This window comes from Papaver somniferum, chromosome 2 (assembly GCF_003573695.1).
Source record: "Papaver somniferum cultivar HN1 chromosome 2, ASM357369v1, whole genome shotgun sequence".
Classification (NCBI taxonomy): Eukaryota; Viridiplantae; Streptophyta; class Magnoliopsida; order Ranunculales; family Papaveraceae; genus Papaver; species Papaver somniferum.
Genome location: NC_039359.1, coordinates 69011108 through 69032167, shown reverse-complemented (window position 1 = coordinate 69032167; position 21060 = coordinate 69011108). Strand labels below are relative to the sequence as shown.

The 21060-nt window shown below is 36.3% G+C and overlaps 3 protein-coding genes across 6 annotated transcripts; all 3 read right to left on the bottom strand.

Moving 5' to 3' along the window:
• Window positions 1-795: 795 nt before the first annotated feature.
• Window positions 796-5202, bottom strand: LOC113347948 (deoxyhypusine synthase-like). Its single transcript, XM_026591640.1, has 7 exons — window positions 4780-5202; window positions 4513-4686; window positions 4172-4390; window positions 3047-3133; window positions 2119-2224; window positions 1707-1942; window positions 796-1080 (listed from the first exon to the last, which is right to left on the bottom strand). The coding sequence occupies exons 1-7, from the start codon at window positions 4996-4998 to the stop codon at window positions 997-999; spliced, it is 1125 nt and encodes a 374-aa protein (XP_026447425.1). The 5' UTR covers window positions 4999-5202; the 3' UTR covers window positions 796-996.
• An 886-nt stretch (window positions 5203-6088) lies between these two features.
• On the bottom strand, window positions 6089-10924 carry LOC113347947 (U3 small nucleolar RNA-associated protein 18 homolog). 2 transcript variants are annotated; one of them, XM_026591638.1, is made up of 4 exons: window positions 10770-10924; window positions 10053-10116; window positions 8694-8756; window positions 6089-8089 (listed from the first exon to the last, which is right to left on the bottom strand). In XM_026591638.1, the coding sequence occupies exon 4, from the start codon at window positions 8084-8086 to the stop codon at window positions 6443-6445; it is 1644 nt and encodes a 547-aa protein (XP_026447423.1). In that variant the 5' UTR covers window positions 8087-8089; window positions 8694-8756; window positions 10053-10116; window positions 10770-10924; the 3' UTR covers window positions 6089-6442. The 2 variants fall into 2 exon arrangements, with proteins under 2 accessions (XP_026447423.1, XP_026447424.1); XM_026591639.1 differs by lacking the exon at window positions 8694-8756.
• A 242-nt stretch (window positions 10925-11166) lies between these two features.
• On the bottom strand, window positions 11167-20746 carry LOC113347946 (pre-mRNA-splicing factor ATP-dependent RNA helicase DEAH10-like). Of its 3 annotated transcripts, XM_026591636.1 has the most exons (14): window positions 20555-20746; window positions 19684-19808; window positions 18001-18186; window positions 17869-17915; window positions 17699-17779; window positions 16765-16981; window positions 15866-16259; window positions 15262-15465; window positions 15011-15171; window positions 13757-13942; window positions 13344-13575; window positions 12178-12380; window positions 11892-12026; window positions 11167-11720 (listed from the first exon to the last, which is right to left on the bottom strand). In XM_026591636.1, the coding sequence occupies exons 3-14, from the start codon at window positions 18090-18092 to the stop codon at window positions 11537-11539; spliced, it is 2136 nt and encodes a 711-aa protein (XP_026447421.1). In that variant the 5' UTR covers window positions 18093-18186; window positions 19684-19808; window positions 20555-20746; the 3' UTR covers window positions 11167-11536. The 3 variants fall into 3 exon arrangements, with proteins under 3 accessions (XP_026447421.1, XP_026447420.1, XP_026447422.1); XM_026591635.1 differs by lacking the exon at window positions 19684-19808; XM_026591637.1 differs by lacking the exon at window positions 19684-19808 and having other exon boundaries at window positions 18001-18149.
• Window positions 20747-21060: the final 314 nt, after the last annotated feature.

Sequence of the window (21060 nt, the reverse complement as noted above, 5' to 3'; positions counted from 1 at the left end):
TTTGGTGACCAAATAAAAGTGATACTATTTTGTGACTCATGAATACCTGTATTAGGTGTAAACTGTCTTCAATATTGCCGCGTGGAGGTAAACCCAGTCCGCTTTGGATCGGACGGTTGTGAATGAAAAACATCTTTGGAAATGAGATCAGGTTCGGTTATAGTAAATCTGACGATTGAGAAACAAGTAATCAACTGATTTTTTGAGGTTAGTAAAATACTATATTTAAGATGTTGATACATACATGATACATGAGAACAAAACAAAAACTTCCCTCGAATCCTTGGTACTTGTCGATATATTTTCATTTTTGCACGGGCATAGGGCGTGCCCAGCTCTTGTTATAGGAAACACAAAATTGGTTAAAAAAACCAAAATCAACAATTTCTGTGTGAAAAGGACATTTAAATTTTGATACTGTTTAAATGAACAAAAATATAAAAATAGTCAGGATGTAAACAGTTTCATCCTAACCATTTTCAAATATATTTTTTTTATTTTTTATTTGTATCAAGATGCATCCAGTTTCATCCTTGCTATTTTTTAAGTTTAAGTCAGGATGAATCCAGTTTAATCCTTGCAAATTTTTTGCTGTCAATTTCACCCACACTAATTTTTACTCGTCTATTTGAACCATTTTTAAAAAATATTTGGACAAATGGCACACTTTCCGAAAAGAAAAAGGGAGCGTCATTTCTATTTTGACTGCGAAATCCATGTCCAAGTTGAGTTCAGTGTTGTAACAGATTATGACGCGAGTATTTGTCAGGTTTAGCATGGAAAGCAATAGCCACTACGAGTAATAATTAAAGATATTTGCATAAGCATCATTTTTTTCATTAAATTTTTTTAATGGCACATAGTGGATCGAATGATTCGAATCATGAAAAAGTAAGTTAGGGCCGATGAGAAAATGCACTTTTGTTCAGAAAAAGGACTTTTTTTGTTGGCTATTGGAATCCAAATTAAACTTTACTTGAACCCCCTCATTAGGCATCAGTCCTCAAGGGTCCTCTGCTGTTTCTTTGCAAATGTTTCTGCAACCAGCAACGGAAAAGCAATTGTTGCGTCACAGTGTACCTACATAGGAAAATACGGAAAAGGAAAGGGGGTGCTGAGAATCACATAGATTTCATACATCAACTAGTATGAGAAACAGTATTCAATATAAAGTCAATCTGTTGCTCCAAAATAAATTCAGGATTTAACTTGACTTGACAGAATTCAACACTTGGTAAACAGTTCTAAAAGATAGAAAACCCTTCGGAACGCAGGAGGAACCCGGCAAACTAGAAGGGACCTTGTATCAAATGTTTGATGGAACTAGGACACAAATAAGACAGGGACACCCGGTTCGCAAAATAATAAGTTTCATTTTTGTTGTAGTATACTTTTCACGATTTACACATCAAGAAGATAGAAGAAAAAGTAAGAAACGAAGTACATAAGATCCAACCATGCTAAACACACGTTGAGTCAGGGCAATTAACCAAAGACCTATTACGATAGTACTGGTGGTCAGAGGAACAATGAGAATTTCAAGCACACGGTGATTATTTACCAACGGACCTACTACAATAGTACTAGTGGTCTGAAATGCAACGATAAGAATTTTATCGACATAGTGGGTATTCAGGAGACGAGCATTCAAAGGTTAACATGTCAAGAAATAGAGAAGGAAAAGAAAAGACAAGGATAGAGCTTACTTTGACAGTCTTAGCAGATCCTCGTATTTTCCCCCATGATACAGCCTCGTCAGGACGAGCTCCAGAATCACTGCCATCAAACTCCTGAGCCGTATTGATAAAAACGGCATAATCAGCACCGTTTCGCATCATATTTGCATTGCAAATGTGATGCTTTGGAATACCTCCTCCAAGAATTATCATGCCTGTTTTCCTAGGCTTTGCATGTACAGCTTCCCCATTCATTGCCCTTATATCTATTAAACAGACGGAAATTGTCGGTAACTTAATAGTAGAAGTAACCAATACTGAAAAGAAAATTAGATATTACCTATTAATCTATAGAAGGAACAAAATTTAAAAGTGATATTGAACACTAAAAATGGCAAGTGGGCAGGACCAAAACAAAGAATGAGCCTGCTTGATAGATTACCTTGCACAACATCAATAATCAAACCAGGTTTATGGAATGAATGGAAGTATAGCATATCCCCAAGTGAACCATCTGTCAAGCCTGGGCAGAATACTGGTATGTTGTTCTGGAAATAAACCAAAAAAACAAATCATTAAATTGTGTTTTATTTTGCATGTTCAGGTGAAGTAATAAGGATTAAACATATTTTATTCATGACACTTCCAGATCCAGATATATAGAAGGAATGTTTCAGTACAAAGCGATTCTGCTGGAAAAGAATTCCCCAATTTCTTTATGTTGTTCAAGGGTCTGTCTATTTGAAGGTACCACAATCTGATACCACGCAATACCACCCATTTATTTCAAATAAAAAGGCTAAATAAAAGGGAAACTAAAAGAACCAGATGAATAGACGACTGTACCACGGAAGGTATTAGCACTAACAGTAGGATGATGACAATCTCTACAGATGTGATTTGTTTAATGACCTTATATGTACCACTAATGATGTTTGGGACAGTAGCTAATATTCACTTCCATTATTTAGATTCATTTCATGATTTTCATACTTCAGAAGGTGCTTCTCTTGCGAGCAAGGTGTTTAAAATTCCGCCTGTTGCTTTTGAAAATAAGGCAAACAAATGGTGATATTCCAAGTTTATGACGACAAAAGATGATCGAGTAATTGAGCTAATATGATAGTTTTGTTTAAATATCTTTTTGATACCAATACTTTCCGTATACACTCGGACATTTATGCTGATTGCTTTTTTGAGTGTTTTTAGGAACATGTCAACTCTAACCATTTACAGACGAAAATATCTAAAAAAGAAGCTACAAGTGTTAGAAAAAAAAAATGAAGCCCATCCTTTAACTATCCAAGAGAAAGGCATGCTAAAGATGGCAAATCACTCAAACTATCCAGCATCCATGGTTAACCATTTACCTTGTATGCCCAGTAAAGATATGAGCTTGGATGATTTATTTCTTTCCCTAGACGAGCAATGAGCTTTGATGGTGTCCAAAGTATATTCTGTGTTTAAAAAGAAAAGCCCACATAAAGATTAAATGACATGGGTTAATACTTAATAATGAAATAAGGTATACTCAATTAAAGCAATCGAGGAGTGAGCCATCTTACATTCCCGTAGTTTCCTAAGGAAATTTTTAATGATATACATTTCATAATCAGTACAGTGTAGCAGTGGTTATCTTTTACATTTTTTAGTAAAAGAATGATACAAGGAACAAATTAAGAATGAGTGCCCCTCTGATTTGGAATTGTACAACTTGTGTTGCCTTTGTATAGCGTGCATCATTGTACAACTTGTGTGAAGGCAATATAACTTGGAAATCTAAGATTTGATGTTAGTGGATATCTACATATCGCGGTCCTTTATGTTTCCGTAAATAGAATTGCATTAATCAGAGTAGATGAAACAGAAAGTTCCTCTGAACCATTCCCAGTCCAAAAATCCATTTTAGTAAACAAATTCTAAGACGAACCTGATAGGAAGAACTCAACAGTCAAGAAGAATAATGACTGTTAGTTGAGAAAAACGATGTACGAGTGTAGAACCAAGCCTCAGCAATTATCACGCGTAGAACAGTGCTTTAAAGAAATTATTGTACAAACATGTATGAGTATTGCATACGAATACATCGCTTTGAAGTTCAAAACACCTGTATGAGTATTGTACAAAAGAGTGCATCTCCTTAATTTGAAGCTTTATTACTTGTATTGACTTTGTATAGCATGCATAAATTCATAGTACATGTTTTGAGGTAGCAATATAAGTTGGTAAGCTAAGATTTAATGTTAATTGGGATACCCACATATTCTAACCCTTCATCTTTCAACTAACCGAGAACTACATTAGGCAAATTTACTATAAAATATATGAAAGATAAAATCCTCTAATGCAAAGCGAGAACAAATACCCAGAGCTTTAGAACACATTTCTATTCCAAAAATCCATTTTAACAAAAAAATTCTAAGAGGAACCATATGGAAAGGATCCAACAATTACGAGTAATAGAGGAAAAACAGTATGAGGGCACAGAACCATACCTCAGCAATCTGCTCATCCAGCATTTTGTCAAGAATTGGAATTATCCAGTCCTCAAATTTGCAGTAGTTATCATTAGGCACCAACAAGTTCCCAATGCGATTCAACCCTTTCGACCTCAACATAGCTCCATCTAATGAAAAATCACCTTTATAAGTATGTGCAAGACATTTAATAAGATCCTCTTCTATGCCACCAGTCGTGGTAACAATTACATCAACCTGCAATCACATTATAAGAATCAATTCAATCTCACACCAAAACCGTAGATAATACTCAAATTACTATCTCCTACTCATCCAGGAATCTAAAGGAAACAAACATTGAAGTGTGAATTGCTTACCATGTGATGTTCAACAAGATACCGAATGGTCTCTCGAACGCCAGATGAAACAAGATTAGACGTAAATCCTAAAAAAACTTTACACCTTACAGATTGTCTATAACTCAATTCTTTCTCCTCTTCACTACAATCTTCTCCTTCCACCAATGGCTCATCAGATAGCCTCCAATCTAACTACATTCTCAATCAAAACAAGCAAAAATTGAAAAAAAAAATAATAATAAATTAGAAAATGGGTTTTACAAGAAAGCAAAAGAGTGTGTTTACCATATCGTTAACAACTTCAATTGCTTCACCAAGATTAGTAGCTTGAAAACCAGTTGTAATCATTGATCTAATCATCTCTGAATAATCAACACCTTGATTAAAATCGTAACCTCGGATAACCCTAGAGGTTCCTTCTAATGTTTCTGAATCTCTCATTACTGTTGTACGAATTGAAGCTAGGGTATCATCTGCTGCTGCTTCTCCTGCTTCACTCATCATTCTACAACTACAGCAAGAGTTGAGAAAAAAAGAGATTGATGGTATTCTTAAAAAAAGGAAGTTATAGAAAACTAAGGTTTCTGAGGAGATTAGTAGGAAGTATCCCTCTTCTCAGCTCTCACTGTAAAACCCTAGGGCATCTTTTTTTCTTTTTGGTGAGAGCCCCTTTTCTTGGATTCCTTTGCATTTTCCCCTTCTTCCTTTTTCTCGTGAAAATGCTTGGAACTAAAGGTGTAACTGAAGTGTGACATAAACATAGTGACGTTTTAGGCAGCTCGTACAAATTTCTACTGTTGTTATTTGAGAACTCTGTTTTTGGAGTCCAAAAGTTCCGTTTTCTTTTTTCTTGTTTTTTTTTTTCTGTTTCAAGATTTCCGAATCTTTATTGGGTTTTAACTTGATATGATGTTCTTGACGGGCAATGGATATCGCACCATTGAATTACTGGAATTTGATATCTGGAAAACACAGAGTAGTGCAAAGAAAAGAAAGACCAGTGATACTGTTCTGGATTTGATGGAAGGATTTAGGCAGAGGAAACAAGACAACCCTCTTCAGAAAGAAATAACGTTTCTGAAGTTGAAAAAACTAAAAATGACGAACTTCTAGATTGTAATGTTGCATATGCCAATGTTGATATTGCAGAAGAACTCTATCGAATAAGGAAAGCTTCAGAAGCAAAGAAGTTTATGCTGCATATGCTGATAATCATAGTGAAAGAAGGTTTCAAGTAATACCACTGCCTCACTGGTTTTCCTAAGAATTAAAGGTCAGTGCCTGCTGATGAGACTACTAGCAGTACTGGGCATCAACGCAGGGTAGACCTGGGCATCAATGAAGATATGGCATCAGTACCACCAAAGGAAGTGCCTGAAATTATTAGCAACTCCATTTCAGCATTAGGCGGCACAACCCCTGTATGGTGATAAAAAGCAGCTGCTAAGTAAAAGTGATATACTACCATTATCTACAGCTTTTTGACACCTGCAGATAGGGAGAAATGTTTGGTTTTGAAGGGCAGCAGTAATGAAAACAATCGAAGTAAGAAAAACTAAGTCATTGTTACAGTTATTGATCCAGAAGGTGAGATATCCGAAATGAAGTTGTGTATTTCAAAAACACAAACGGAACGCTGAAGCAACAATATGCCAAGGATTAAATGAACCAACAATAAATTGAAGGGTTCCGAGTGTTCTGACCAAACTATGTTTATCCAAGAAAATTATACATAAGAGAAGAACCACTTATGCTAGTTATAACTAACAATACAATTCTCAAACAAACACCAGAAAATTAAACACTTGAAAAAAAAATATTAATGAAGATCAATAAACTATCCTTACCTTTTCACTTTTATCAGCAACTATCATCATTAACTTCTAGTAACTGGATAACCGATTCCCCGTTTTCACAAGGAAAAATATCAAGCAGAAAGTCCATCACTTTACGCATGTCGGTAATGATGCAACTTGTATAAGAATACTTTCCCAGCTGCATTGCCCACAGCCATAAATCCTCCACCAGGACTGAAGTCCAGACAGCGAGGAAAACGTAAGGGCCTATTTGCAGGAGGCCAGTTCGAGAAAACAGTATAACTAGGAATGTGTACGAGTTTCAAGCTGTTCTTCTGCATGCTAGAACATATAGCCAATATCTGTGAATCATGGTTGAACTTCAGGAAATCAACTTTCGTGGTCAGATTCTCTACAGTTTTGACAGGTTTTCTCTTCCCACCTAGGAACTCGCTTTTATTGTAAATATTCACTATCCCACTATCTGAACCAGCGGCAAACAAGGATCCATTCCGCGATGTAGAAAGGGAATGTCCGGTCATGCAACCTTCATCTACAGCCTTGTGGATGCAAGTTCTTGTTCTCAAATCCCAATGGTAGATATGCCCGTCACCCCCAGAGCTCAACAACTGGCGTCCACCATCAGCGAAAGCTAGAGATCGTGCAGTCCCGTTCATCTTCATTGTGCCAATAAGCTCTTTAGTTTTGGTTGAGACCAACAAGATATGACCTTCATTACCCACAAAAGCAATTGTACTAGAATCAGGAGAAACCTCAAATACTTCCAAACTCTTCTCATCCCGACCAGTTAAGGGCCCTATCTTATCAACCTTTGCTTTCTCTAAATCAAAGCTGTAAAAGAACTTTCTCCTTCCTGCAGCAATAACCTGGGATCCGTCTGGTAAGAAAGAAGCCTTCCGAATAGGAAGATCCTCAAGGAACATGCTCTGTATCTTGGTATTCCGTTTCCCATCAATTTGGAAAAACCTCAGCCTACGATCCAACCCGGCAGAGAGTAGTAATTGCCCATTTATATGGAACTGGACTGAATTTATTGGACCGTTAGAGGGGTCCTCAGCATTTACATCCACCAGTCTCGAGTATTCAAGAAGCCCAGGCAAAAGCTTCACACCATGGTTAACAACAATATCTTCATTTGTTCTTAGCAAATCATAACTACCATCTGCAGACTCGTTATCTGAATCAGATCCATCTCCAGACCTGGGACCAACTTCAGCCCAACCCGGGGTTGGATTCAACTTAAGATGATGATCTCTCAACCTTCCTACATAATCTGAAGCCAAAATTGAAGTCTCGTCTTCACCTTTCCTTAATTTCCTCAATCTGTTCAACTTAGCTATATCCACAGTTAACTTACTCTCATCTTCATCAACCCATGCGGGTTTTCTACCCTTCAATTCTATTTCATCACCGCTTTCCTCATCAGATTCTACATCTTCATCACTGGTGATTCCCTTGATTCCAGATCTATCTGTAATGAACAAAGCTTGTTCTTCAGTTTTGTCCTCCTCTTCCTTTCCAAATACAACGGGTGAGTAAAGGTTCCCAAACAAGAAGCTCTCCAACCTCTTCATTTCCTTCTCCTGTTTAACATGAAATTCTTTTTCCTTTTCATTTACCTCTTTCTTTCTCTTTTTACTCTTTAACCCGGCATCAGAATCCTTTGCAGCCTCAGTTTCTTCATCACTTACTTGCACCATAGGTTCATCAGTCTCAGCTCTTGCAATTTTGACGTGCTTCTTCGCACCGAGAGCATTTTGAGAAATCAAACTCATTATCTGCAAACATACAAATAATCCACCATCAATCACAATTACAAACACAATTCATTGACGAGAAACCGAATCTTTAAAATCTGTTATAACATATATGACAAATGTTATGATCCATCTAACACTAACATGTTAGACAGCTGCTTATGAACCAAATTAGCTACAAATGAAAATCAAAAGGTGACTACCTACTAGACGACATGCATTCTACTTTATACAAGTCCAATTAAATAACCTGTGGCTAAACCATTATACCCAGACTAATAACATGTTCTAAGGTCTCGCTTTTTGTAGACCCTGTGATTGCTTTGAGGCTTGTCATGTTCACTTGCCTAATTCATGGGAGAGCACCCCCTTCTCCCGAAGTTACAGGATTTTGCTGAATTCAAACTCACATGTCATTACATACCTGTCTTACATACCTGGTTATTAAAAATATTAACTTAATCACCAGGCCATTTAAATCATTCAAACAACCTCTACTACTCTCCAAGTCCTTATTTCTAACTAGCCAATCACAATAAGTACTGCCATTAGAATCTTAGGGCCTTTTTGGTACAATTTTAAAAACAGTTTTCAAAATTCATTTTCTATTGTTTTTAAAACATACCTCTTTTCTTCGCTTTCGTTTTCTATTTGAACTTAAAAAAGTGTTTGGTAGGAAATCGAAAACCTGTTTTTGAAAACACATATTCAAAAGTTAGTTATGAGTTATAATTAACAATTTAAAAATCAGATATAAGCTAACACAAATGTTTCCACACATCTACACTTCACAACAAGTCTATATCTGTAAAAGTGCTGAATGCATTGGCGTTGATGATAAAGCCAGATTGTCCCTGCTATGTCATCTCTTAATAAGGATTCTTGGTATCTGAGAAGCAAGTGTTGAATCAGTGAGAACAGAATATACTACTAGCGAGAATCACAACAAAGATCTGATCAGAACTTTGGTTCCTAAAAATGGCCATTTAAATTCACAAGTGTGGGAGCAAAAGGAGGGAGAATAGATGTTCAATATTGTTCTGAAATTGGGTCAGCAGCACTGCAGAATTAATGTTGGTTACTGATCATGCTACCTTAGAGTGAGACAATATATCTCGCAACTGATAGGTGATAGAGTTATGGGTACCAAACAAAGTAACAAACAGAGGGTCAAGATACCGTTCTCTCTAGAACTTTCTGGCATAAAAGTGGAAGTATATATAACAACTGTGTTTAAATTTGCCACGCTACAGTTCGATATGGATGATGCAAATGACTGTGCTTCCCATGTGCAATGACAGACACAATGAGAAAGAAAAGCAATGCCATAAAAATGGGATTGTGGATTCAAGTAGAAGAGTTATGACATATAAGAATTATTTATTTAGTATTTGCGGTTACAACGGTACAATAGAGAAGTGCATCAAATTTAGAAATTGAACATGCACTAAATGCAGTTAACAACAATTAAAAAAAGAAAATTGGGAGATAAAAAAATACTGGTAAAAACTCCATTCATCAAACACTGTTCTCATGATGACTCCACAACTAAGGATCCTAATTGACTCTAACCGTTGTATCATAAAACCATTGTTCTCAGAGATTTTGGTCACTGTATACTTAGCAGTGACTTTTGACCCTTGCCCATGATTCATATATCCTCACTGCCACTTTTAGTAATACCTTGACCCATGATGACGAAAGTACATACAGTGTATCCAAGTTTTGGATGCCTTGAATTTGTACCAGTCGTAACAGGTTATGTATATTTGAACTTCAATATAAGACTGCAAAATGACACTAACCTAAGATTTAGATAACTTGAATTAAAAATGTAAGAGTCCTAATGCGAGAAACATTGCTGAACTTTAAATTAAACTGCAAAACTATATGTAAGGTGGAACTGCATAATCATTGCAAAACAAAATAGTGTTTAATACTTAGTAAGCAATAATAGGCAAGGCATAACTAAAGAGGAGCACACCTGGAACTCGGTTGACACACGCTGCTAATTTTTCCTGCAACTATTTTCTCTGCAAGCTTCTTACCTGCAGTAGACATTCACCACATAAATTTGGAGACCTCCTTGACATATTAATAAGTAATAATCAATCAAAAATCACTACATTCCACATGAAAATCAACCCATTACTCTTTAGAATCAAAATAAGCAAATTCCATAAAACCAAATTCACATAAAGATAAACATTAAGGTGCCGTAGTGCCACTTGAATTAAAAATTAACAACTAAACTATCTAGCTAATGAAGATCGCAAACACCACAACTGACCCAAATTCACATTCTAAATACCAATTCATATCAAAAGATTGCAGCAAACCCTAGAATTTTAATGTAAACCAAATCAATCAACTAATCAACCCCAATTTGTCAAATCATATTTTGATAATAAAAAAATGATAGACACCTGGTAATATCCACAAAAGATGCTTCAAAGCTAGTTTTTTACACAAAAATGTATTGAAATTCAAAATCTCAAACTCTTAGCTTTCCATGGAGATTACCATTTTCAGTTTCAATATCAACCAAAAGATGAAATTTTTTCAACTAACCCATAAGAAATTAACAATGAAAAAACTTTGGAATTTAAGCTACAAGGGAGTAACTAATAAAGATATGGATTATAAAAATTAGGGTTTAAAAATAGAAAACGGCGATTACAGAAAGTGAGAAAGAGCTAACCTGATTATCACGGGAGTAGAATCGAGAGAAACCCTTTGAGAAGAAGATGAAGAAGAAGGGGAAAGAGGATTCTTCACTGTTTTTAGGGTTTAAGAAGAGAGTGAATACAGACAGCAGAATGGGAAAAGGCGGAGGAAGAAGTGGTAGGAGTTAGTGATGGGGAAAGAAGTTATTAGGGGTTTAGAGACTTGTTGTTAGGTAACGACCTGTTTACGGTTATGGGCTACACTCATTAGGTTAAAAGGAGAAACTGAGTCAGCTGACATATATTACTGAGTCAGCTGACATATACAAAAAAAGTCGCTGAAAAATAACGTGAATTGGGGCACAACCTAGACAAGAATGAAAAAAAATAAAAGTATCATTTTTTCAGAAACAGAGAGAATATTACTCGGCACAAATGAAAAAAAAAATGCTTAGAATCTGGGAGTTTTGACTAATTTTTTTGTTTTATTTTCAGATGAAAGAATATTACTATATCAAGAAAATGAATTACAAGTAGAATTCTTTCTGGTTCATTAGAGCCTTTAAATGAATCAAAACTGGTCACACGGAAATCCTGTAGTTGACTTCTCCTTGCTTCTTTTGCTGATCCGTCTGAATCATGCCGGTTGATCTGGAATAGAGACATTGTGTATTTGGCAGTCCCAAGAAGCGGCGGCTTTGTCATTCCTTTTTCCCCAATCCGGTTGTTGTATTGAATCGTTAGTAGCCTCAACTGGTTGGTTGCAGTCGCTGTAGATACATACAGAACCTAAGTTGTGTCTCTAGTTTTGAGATGCATAATACTGAGGAGCCAATTCAGGTAACCACAGCGGATCGATTCTAGTTATGTTGCGGATGTAATTGTGATTTGTTCGAATCAGTTCATTATATACTATACATTCAGGTTTCGCCCGAAATAACACAGAAGAGGGATGGATCTGAACAGTTTGACTACTTGCCAAAGCCCTGTTACATAATTAAAAGTCAGACGAGAGATTGTATCACAGATAAAGACAATTACGACACTGAACAAGCAACACGAAGATGGCACCAGAAGAGCGAATACTAAACTCAGATTATAATTGTAGTCATATGAATTATAGAAAATAGAAACTTAAACAATAGGTAGATTCTAACCTGTATGATCCATCATGCTGCTTCAGAGCTGCATTAAGGAAAAAGGAAGCAGCAAGACATCTTCGAAATTGTAACATGTCATCTCCACATGAAGAAATATGCAGACCCATCTGTTCAACATGTCCTCGAATTTGACTGAAAAAATGAAGAAAAAATTTATAAGCAATAATCACAAGGGAAAAACAGTCGCACCTCTACGATTTCATCCAATTAAGAATGGCCAGAGATAAATACAACTGACATGGATTAATCAAAATTCCAACAAAGAGAGGAACCAGTGACTAACCTATGAATGTCTCTAGCATGTTTAAGGGAACGGCTATTAATAAAGTTGTCTCTGCACCATTTGTTGAGGGTTTTTTCAGCTTTCTTCTCTTTACTGCCTGCCAATTTGCTCTTCTCCAAGCACTCAGCAGAAGCACGATATACACTCACCAAGGTGAGATGGTCCCCATCTACACTAGTAAAACACTTTCGTGCATCTCGTGCCTAACCAAAAAGGGAGGAAAAGAAAAACCATGTGAGTTAGATACCCATATCCACCAAAAACTAATGCTTTCACGAAAAGAAAAAAGGTAACATGTTTTCATAGTTATTAACTAAGAGTGTGTTGATGGTGCAGATGACAGAAAACCCAAACACTGAAGGCACTCTTCAGTTGCCTTCTAATGATGAAGCTAACTTTGTCTCAGCACAAAAAATGGTATTATCTTAATAGTTAATACCGCTTGCTCTCTTCCAACATATATTCATGAATAAGAACACCCATAAAATCAAAGTATGACTATAAACATGGACTCGGTTTTCTGTAGCTAAATTCAAGATTCGGTATCAAGTCACATGTGATTGAATGTAGCAAGCAAGAATATAGGAATCAGTGTCGTTGAAGAGATGGAACTACTTAATGTGAACATGTGGTGAATAACCTCGAAATACAAATGGAATGACTTCCAGATTTTTAAGCGTTTTTCTCGGAGTTTAGTTTAAATGTTTAGATTTCTGTGCAACTAACATTCAACCAAACAGAGAATTCGAAGCTTGGTAATACATTATTAGAACTCTTCGTTTCCATCCATCACAATCTCACAAGATCCTACAAAAGATCTATCTCCAATTTTTAACTAACGGTTTTCATTTGAACAGTAAGTTGCATTTGTTTTATTATTTTTGTACCTCTGCTTACACAATCGGAATCTCAAACCACATTCAGGAACACGCGCACTGAGAAATGAGCTATAAACGACATCAATTTATTGTAGTTACTAAAAAAGTTTCTAGTTTTCTTTTGGCATTTATAGGTTTTGGTCCGACATACCTCTTTTAATTGTTTACGTTTAATTTTTCATTAATCAATATATTACCTTAGTGCAGGTCGCCTAAGTTCCCTAACATGAGAACACAAACAGCAACATTTGTCTAGATTGTAAAATATACATGCAGATGGACAGGTACCTCTTGCATCTTGTCACGAGGAGTATAAAACATGGACTCCACTGAAAGCATCGAAACAGCTATCAACATTTCCTCCAAGCACCTAAATTCGCTTGCAACAATGAGAGCTTTAGAATAAATAGGGTCCAAAGGCAACCGAGCCATTTGACTCCCAACCGGATCAGAAAGTTTATAATCATCTGTCAGAGCCCCTAGCAGCAACAACTGCTCCAAAGAGTTCGCAATAGCCGTCCTGCCCGATTTGTAACAAACTCGAAAGTACCATTAGTAACCAAATCCAGAAGATTGATTAAGAGCATCAGCAAACAAACTATCACAAATTTCAGTAAAAACATTTTAGATCTCTCGAGACGTGGGACAGTTAAAGTAAGGAAGAATCATTCAGCAATAAGGAAGGCATGACCAGTGTTCACCTGGATGGCTTTTCCATGAAATCAAACCCCATAATATCATCAACACCTAAAGCCTTGAGCTGTAGTATAACATTAGACAGGTTGCACCGCTTAATCTCAGGCGTAGTTGAATCAACAAGTTTAGCAAACTCGCTTTCTTGATATAACCTAAAGCATTTCCCCGGTCCTTCACGCCCTGCACGACCACTGCATTAAGGATATAGTCATACAAATATCCAACTGTTTCATTTGCATCAGGTCACGATCAATATGCTCAAGCAAACACTAGTAAATGTGAAAACATTTAACTGCAGGAATAGTCAATACAAAATGCCTCTGCAATGAGAAGAGAGAGTAAAACTGATGAATGATTGACTAGTTTCTTATGAAAGGAATGACACACAAAAAGCTCGTTAACTGGTAAAATATAGTACTCAGTGCAAAGCACAACAGAGTAAGTGCTACTTTTTTATCTTAATGTCGCATATAGACCCAGACAAAACAATTAACCTAACTTACAAATAAATTTTCTGAGGTGAGATGATGGACCTAACTTACAAATAAATTTTCTGAGGTGAGATGATGGCACTCTAAAACAATAATTAATTGGCTAATTTCGGTTATCTCCAGAAAAATACCGCTCATCACCCTAAATTATGCATTGTTCCGTAAAATTACCCACATAGAGAAACGTCCTATACAACATGCTTCTTCCATAAAACAAGTGCACTGCAAGTGCACCATTACGAAATAAGCTAGATAATAAAACCATTTTTATGCAAGATTGCTCAAAAGGTTTGTGTGTGCCTAACACATGAGCACAAAAGTGCCACCACCACGAATTTTAAAATAAAGTCTTTCTGTAGCAGATATCATGTACGTCGACCCTACCAGGTCAACACATGCCATAGGATTTCCCCATACATAAGCTAAAAGGTAAAATTTTCCCTTCTAATTTCAGAGCATCACTATGTAACTGGGTTATTTTCATTAAATATGTGTGGCCCATTCTTATATCCATATTTTGTATTGGTTTCCAATATTTAACTGTTTATTGATTGATCTACCCAGCTTTTTTTATGATGCACATTTCACAAACTGAACTTCATTGAGAACCCCATTCTATCTCCAGAAAGCTAACACACTGAGCATTACTAAGCTATCAAATTTTTAAAACCATGTCTAATAATTTTTTGACACACTTAAGCTGGATAGGAAGTCAATCCATCAAATCAGAGTCCATAAATGAGACAAAAACTGTTACAAGGCAATTACCTCCTTTGAAGAGCCTGTGCTTTCGATGTAGGAGTAATAATTAGTGACTCCATCCCTGTGCGATGGTTGTAAGAACGCGCTTTAACTAATCCTGGATCGATAACATACTTGATTCCAGGGATTGTCACTGATGTCTCAGCAATATTTGTTGCCAATATGACCTGCGTAGATTTTTGAACAAGGGAGCCACATGCATTAGCTCAAAACTTCAGACAATGCGGTCATACACAATGCAGAAGAAAGCAAATTACCTTCCGAAACCCAGGCGGAGCTGTCTGGAAAACTAGCATTTGTTTTTCTGACGGAAGAGATGAAAATATTGGTACAACTTTTAGAGTTTGGCTGGTTTTAGGTAATTTTTGCACTCTCTCTTGGATAAGTTTTTCCACCGATTCTATTTCTTCTTGCCCCGTAAGAAATACAAGTATATCACCGGGACCCTCGCCCATATGAATCTAACATAGAAGAATATTGCTCCATCAAGAAACCACGTTATCAACACAATAATCAGTAACCTCTATTTCTAGAAAAAAAAGCTTGAACCAAGCATTAATATGAGACTAAAATGTGAGCTACAGAGAAGAACAGAAAAAATTGGAAGTGAAAAACGTCAGTATCAAGCTAAAATGGTGAACTTCAACCCAGGCCAGATTAATGGATTTCTAAACTAAGTGGTTGTGTTTGTATTGTCTGTTCTCTGTTCTCTGTTCGCTTTGAATATTTGACATAATTCCAACGTTCAGGAGTCTATCTAGACTATAAAAGTAAGTAACTGTAGAAAAGGAGAGGTGGAAATTTCTCAGCAAGTTGATCAGATCTTAAATATAATTCCACATGAACGATCAACTTAAATACCTGAAAGATAGTGATCAATGCCGCATCTACGTAATCTGGCTCAGCATGATGAGTGTAAAGTATATCTACTGGGTACTGTCTCCCTTGAATGTGAACAGCTCTTGCACCCCCAAAATACTCAGAGAAACCTCTTGCATCTAAACTTGCAGACATAATGATCAATTTAAGTGGTGAATGTTTTGAGCCCTTGCATGGTTTCAGAGAAACACGATTCTGCACATTATTTTCTTCCTTAAGTGCGACACTGTTGGTATCCTTTCTGCCTTCCAGTGACCTTGCTTTTTGTACATCTTTTAACAAGCCTAATAGCACATCAGTATGAACAGTTCTCTCATGAGCCTCATCCACAATGACAACAGAATACCTAGAAAGAAGCGGATCCAGCAGTGTTTCCCTGTAAGTATTTCAAAATCAGATTAGTGCAATGTGCAGTTCTTCTAGGTTTATGCCAAGATTAACTAAAGAAGAATGCTTGGTGGTCAGGCTTCATCCTGAAGAGGATTAGTTGAGTTTTCCCAGGTACAACAACAACAGAAAGGTAAAATATAAGAATCCCAGAAATTTGAACATGTGAACAGACATAAAGCCAATGCGATGGTTTCTGCAGCACTTGCTCAGAAGAACTCAGACTTCATCCCAGAGAGTATTAGTTGAGTTCTCCAGGAAACCCGGGTATGTCAGTTTTACAACAGCAAAACAGGAAAAAAATAAGAAGTCACAAATCTCATGTGAAAAGACTTGGAGCCATGCAACTGACAGCAGTATGTAAGGAAGATCCGTAACATGACAATTTGAAGTTAGGATACACAGACATGTAGTATCTAGCACCAACAAATAAATTAGGCATGCTTTTGCTGCACTCGTTTGTTGTATAATATAATCCTGTGCATAATGCTTACCTCAACAGTAATCCATCTGTCAAGTATTTAATCCTAGTCGAGGCAGATGTCGTATCATCAAATCTAATGGAATACCCAACCTTCTGGCCCAACTCCACATCACACTCCTCCGCCACACGTTTCGCGACAGTAACAGCCGCAACACGCCGTGGTTGAGTGATCCCAATTACTTTACCATCACGACAGAATCCCCCGTTACATAAAAACTGTGGTAACTCTGAAAGAAAACATAGCTCGTGTCAGTAAAATTATGCTCAATTGAGAGATACAAAAAGCACCAGAATACATATGCAAAGAAAACTGGCAATAGGATTCCATATATACGACAAGACATTTCACATACAGTGTTTCATTAGACTGAATATGTAATGTAAGGTTTCCCAAAAGAAAGGGGCTACAAGGACCAAACAACTAGGACAGACTAATTAGAAACAAATTGCAGAAAAAGCTTAGGATTTTTCAGGTTTAAAACAAAACAATGATAATTTTTACGGAAACAGATTTCAGATTTGTTAACTGTTGATGCTGTCCAGAAATTGCCAGAGCTGAGTAAAATATACAGTTATGTTCGAGATAGAATAAATTCTTCTTGCTCTGAACTCTCGATTGATCCTTGAGACTGATAAATCCATCTACCGGCCTATCAATCTAAATAATAATGAGCTTAGTCGCCTCAATTCAAAGTCTACAATTGCCAACTCTCAGACAGAAAAATATCCTTATACGTATTTATCTAATTATATTATAAAGGACAAACTCGGAATCACAACATGACGTTTTGCATCATGCACACATTATACATTGCTTCCATAAATGATGTTAGACCTCAAGCAAGCTACGCTTTTAGCTCTTCAAATCGCCAATTTAAGCAAAACTCATTTTACAGCAATGCATATGTTAACTATTACTACTCGAAAAACAATAACACACTTACGAGTTGTCTTTCCACTTCCAGTTTCCCCAACAATAATCAGTATATCATGCTTTCTCACTTCTTCCAGAAGTCGCTTCTCAACTAAAAAAATTCAAAAATTCAAAAAAAACAATTATGATTAATTGAATCTAAGTAACACTCTTGTAAGCTGAGTTTAAAGTATGATATACCTGAAGCAATAGGTAATGATTTCCTCTGTTGCGAAATAATTTGCCTCCTGACAACAGTACAAATAATCAAAATATAGCTCAAAAAATAAAAAAATCACTGAGACTACCAAAATGGAATCGAGGGTGAAATACCGCATATTTTGAGGTCGGTTTCCATTATTATGTGCAGGATTATTCTTCCATTTAGGCGTTCCTTCAGAATTCTTTGATACTTCAGTCGCCATGATAAACCCTCGATTTCGCTACTTGAACAGCAGGGTGACAGCGGATTGACAGCAAAGCTGACGTGGCAGAGAGAGGTAAGTATTTTCTGTTTGTCTAATTAAAAAAGAAAAAGAAAAAAAAAGAGTTAATTCCTTAATTCTTACTGCCGTTGGATGTACCCAACGGTTCAGATGGAAAACAAAAACTAAAGTTTAGAAATTTGGCAGCGGGAAAAGAAAGAAGTCACGTTTCCTATTCAGTTTCTTATTCTTCATCCTAAAACAAATCTGGGTATTCTGTAATAACAGAAACCGTTCTCTTCGAACCTTCGAATAGAAACAAGTTCTGTGATGTTAGTTCCATAGATCAGTACCATTTTATCTCAAACAAACTAACAAGGTAAACTTAAAACCTAACTCTACATTTATTGTATAAGAGTTTTTGAACGCCAAAATCATCTTGATTGTTTAAGGTTTGATACAATCATATTTTATACGTATTTTATAAAGTGTTTACAGTACTCGTTTCTCTTCTGTTAGATTTGGTAAGCATTCTGATCAGGGATCTTAATAATTTCAAAACTATAGCTTATATGATTGATATGTGTTAAGTATGTTATTCGAGAGGATATTTGGCTTGATGATTTTTGTAAGAAAACTGAAATTCAATGTTGCATTATAGAAACGGATGATGATAGCAGTGAAGAGGAAGATGGTGATATCGCTGTTCAAGTGGTAGATGATGGTGAAGGAATGGCTGATTTAGAGACGGATAATGAAAGCGGAACAGATGACAGCGAAACAAATGGAAGTGAAACCGAAAATAGCGACACAGTGACAGTGAAAAGGAGGAGTGTGTGTTTGATAATAGGGCAGACGAAACAGAAACAACTGAAGCTAAAAAAAAAAAACCTGTTGATTTTGATGTTCATTGTAGCTGCCAAATGTTTGAGTCTATGGGAATACTTTGTAAGCATGCAATTGTGGTACTAATGCATAATGTGATTCGACTTATTCCTAAAAAATACATCTTACGCAGGTGGGAAAAGACGTAAGAAAACCGCATACAAAAGTGAAAGTGAGTTTTAGCTGTTGGGAGTTGAACATGCCAAGTCTCCGTTACAATTTAATGTGTCTGAAGTTCAGCGTTTTAGCGGATTTGGCTTCTGTCAGTGATCAATAAAGTAAGGTTGTCAATGAATGGTTGGACAATAAGATTGAGGAGCTCAAAGCCAAGTAAAATAGAACTCGAAAAGATTAAACTGAATGCTGAGGATCAAGAGGATACATCAGTTCCAGTCTTCGCGATCCAGCGAAAAAGAAACGTAGAGGAAGAAAGAGAACTAAAAGACTCGAAGCCAAGAGATGACGGAAAAGGACAAAAACAAGGCCCTCGGCAAAGCCTGGACAGGTTAGTGTATTATGTTCACTACTAAGTTTAATACCCTTCTTGTGCTCGACAAACGATACACAAGAAGGTTAGCAATGTCAACAGTCTACCAATTCTGCAAAAGAAGTCGCAAGAAAACAACATACAAATCAGATCAACTGCTTTCCTAGCTAATGCACGCATACTGCCAAAGACTCTTTACCTGGGATAAGTATAACTTACCCATTCACTAGCATGGGGTTAATACTGGCTCAAGCCAAAAACCAGTACACTCTCATTTTCCCCAATCAAACGAATCATAAGGATACTAAATCCAAAATTATCGACGCTTACGCTACCTCGTCCATCTACCACAAACCAAACAGTAGAAAAATGATCACCCAAATATGCATGGCACGCTAAGCTTATGGTCGGAATCATGTATGAAAGAACTACATCGATTCATCAACAAAATAGGTATCAAAGATACAATACAGTCAACGAAAGACGTAATGACCAGTATCATCTCTGTATAACCTAAAACAGACACTAAATAAATAAATGCTGGCAGTTATTTTAGTACGTACTCCCACTTCATACATTTTCACTTATAAAAAGCCAATTGTTTTTGCTTCTTCTTTCCCTCAAGAAATTTTTTATCTAAGTTTTCAGAGTTCTATTCTTCTACATAAAATTCAGAATTTAGTGAACACATATTAAAAAATTATGTGCATACAAGTGTTTATCTGGCAAGCTCAACCAATTTACTCGTTTTTTCTCTTGCTCATCAGCTAAAAGTAACATAAAACTTCACAAATTTAAAGTTCGCCCAAGTCATAACACTTAACTTATCTCGTAACTCTGTAAGCCTCTCGAGATGAGGCTAAACAAAAAGATTCAACCAAATACTTCATACACAGTAATCAAACAAACCTACTATGAAAATTTGTGAATCTACCACTCAATCGTAGACAGAAATATCACAGTAATTAGATCTAAAACATAAAACTAGAAATTAAATCATCAGATCAATACTTGAGTATAAATCAATCAAAAAAAGATTTCAGTATCTTCGAGTATTGAAATCCTATTAATGGGATTGAAATTTGTTTACCTCAGAGCTAGAATTAGGTTTTCAACTTTGCTTCTATCCTCTCGCTGCTCGAATAGGTGTGAGACAAGAAGAACAGTAAGTCTGATACACAGATAATCGATAAACCCTGCTGTTCAAGTAGCAAAATCGATAAACCCTAGTCGATTTTGAAAAATTCCCTCTTTCTTTTTTCTGTAAAAACCCCTAAATTTTCGAAAGCTAAATGGTACAAGGTAGTGATACGATACTTCTGCGACAGTGTACTTCTATGAATGTGGCCTAGTAATGAACGGCCTAGATAATCTCGTGTATGAAACTTACATCATCCGTTGATTATTTATTGGTCCACTTTATTTAAGAATCCGCGGAAAAGGAAAAATACTAGTCCTAAAGAGGAATTAATTTATGTTTATATAGTTCATCTTTAATTGAGGACTGTGCACTGCTGATTGATGGTATATGGCATTACAGAGGAACCAAGAAAAAAGAGAGCTGCACTATGGATGAATTTTTTGATGACGAATAGT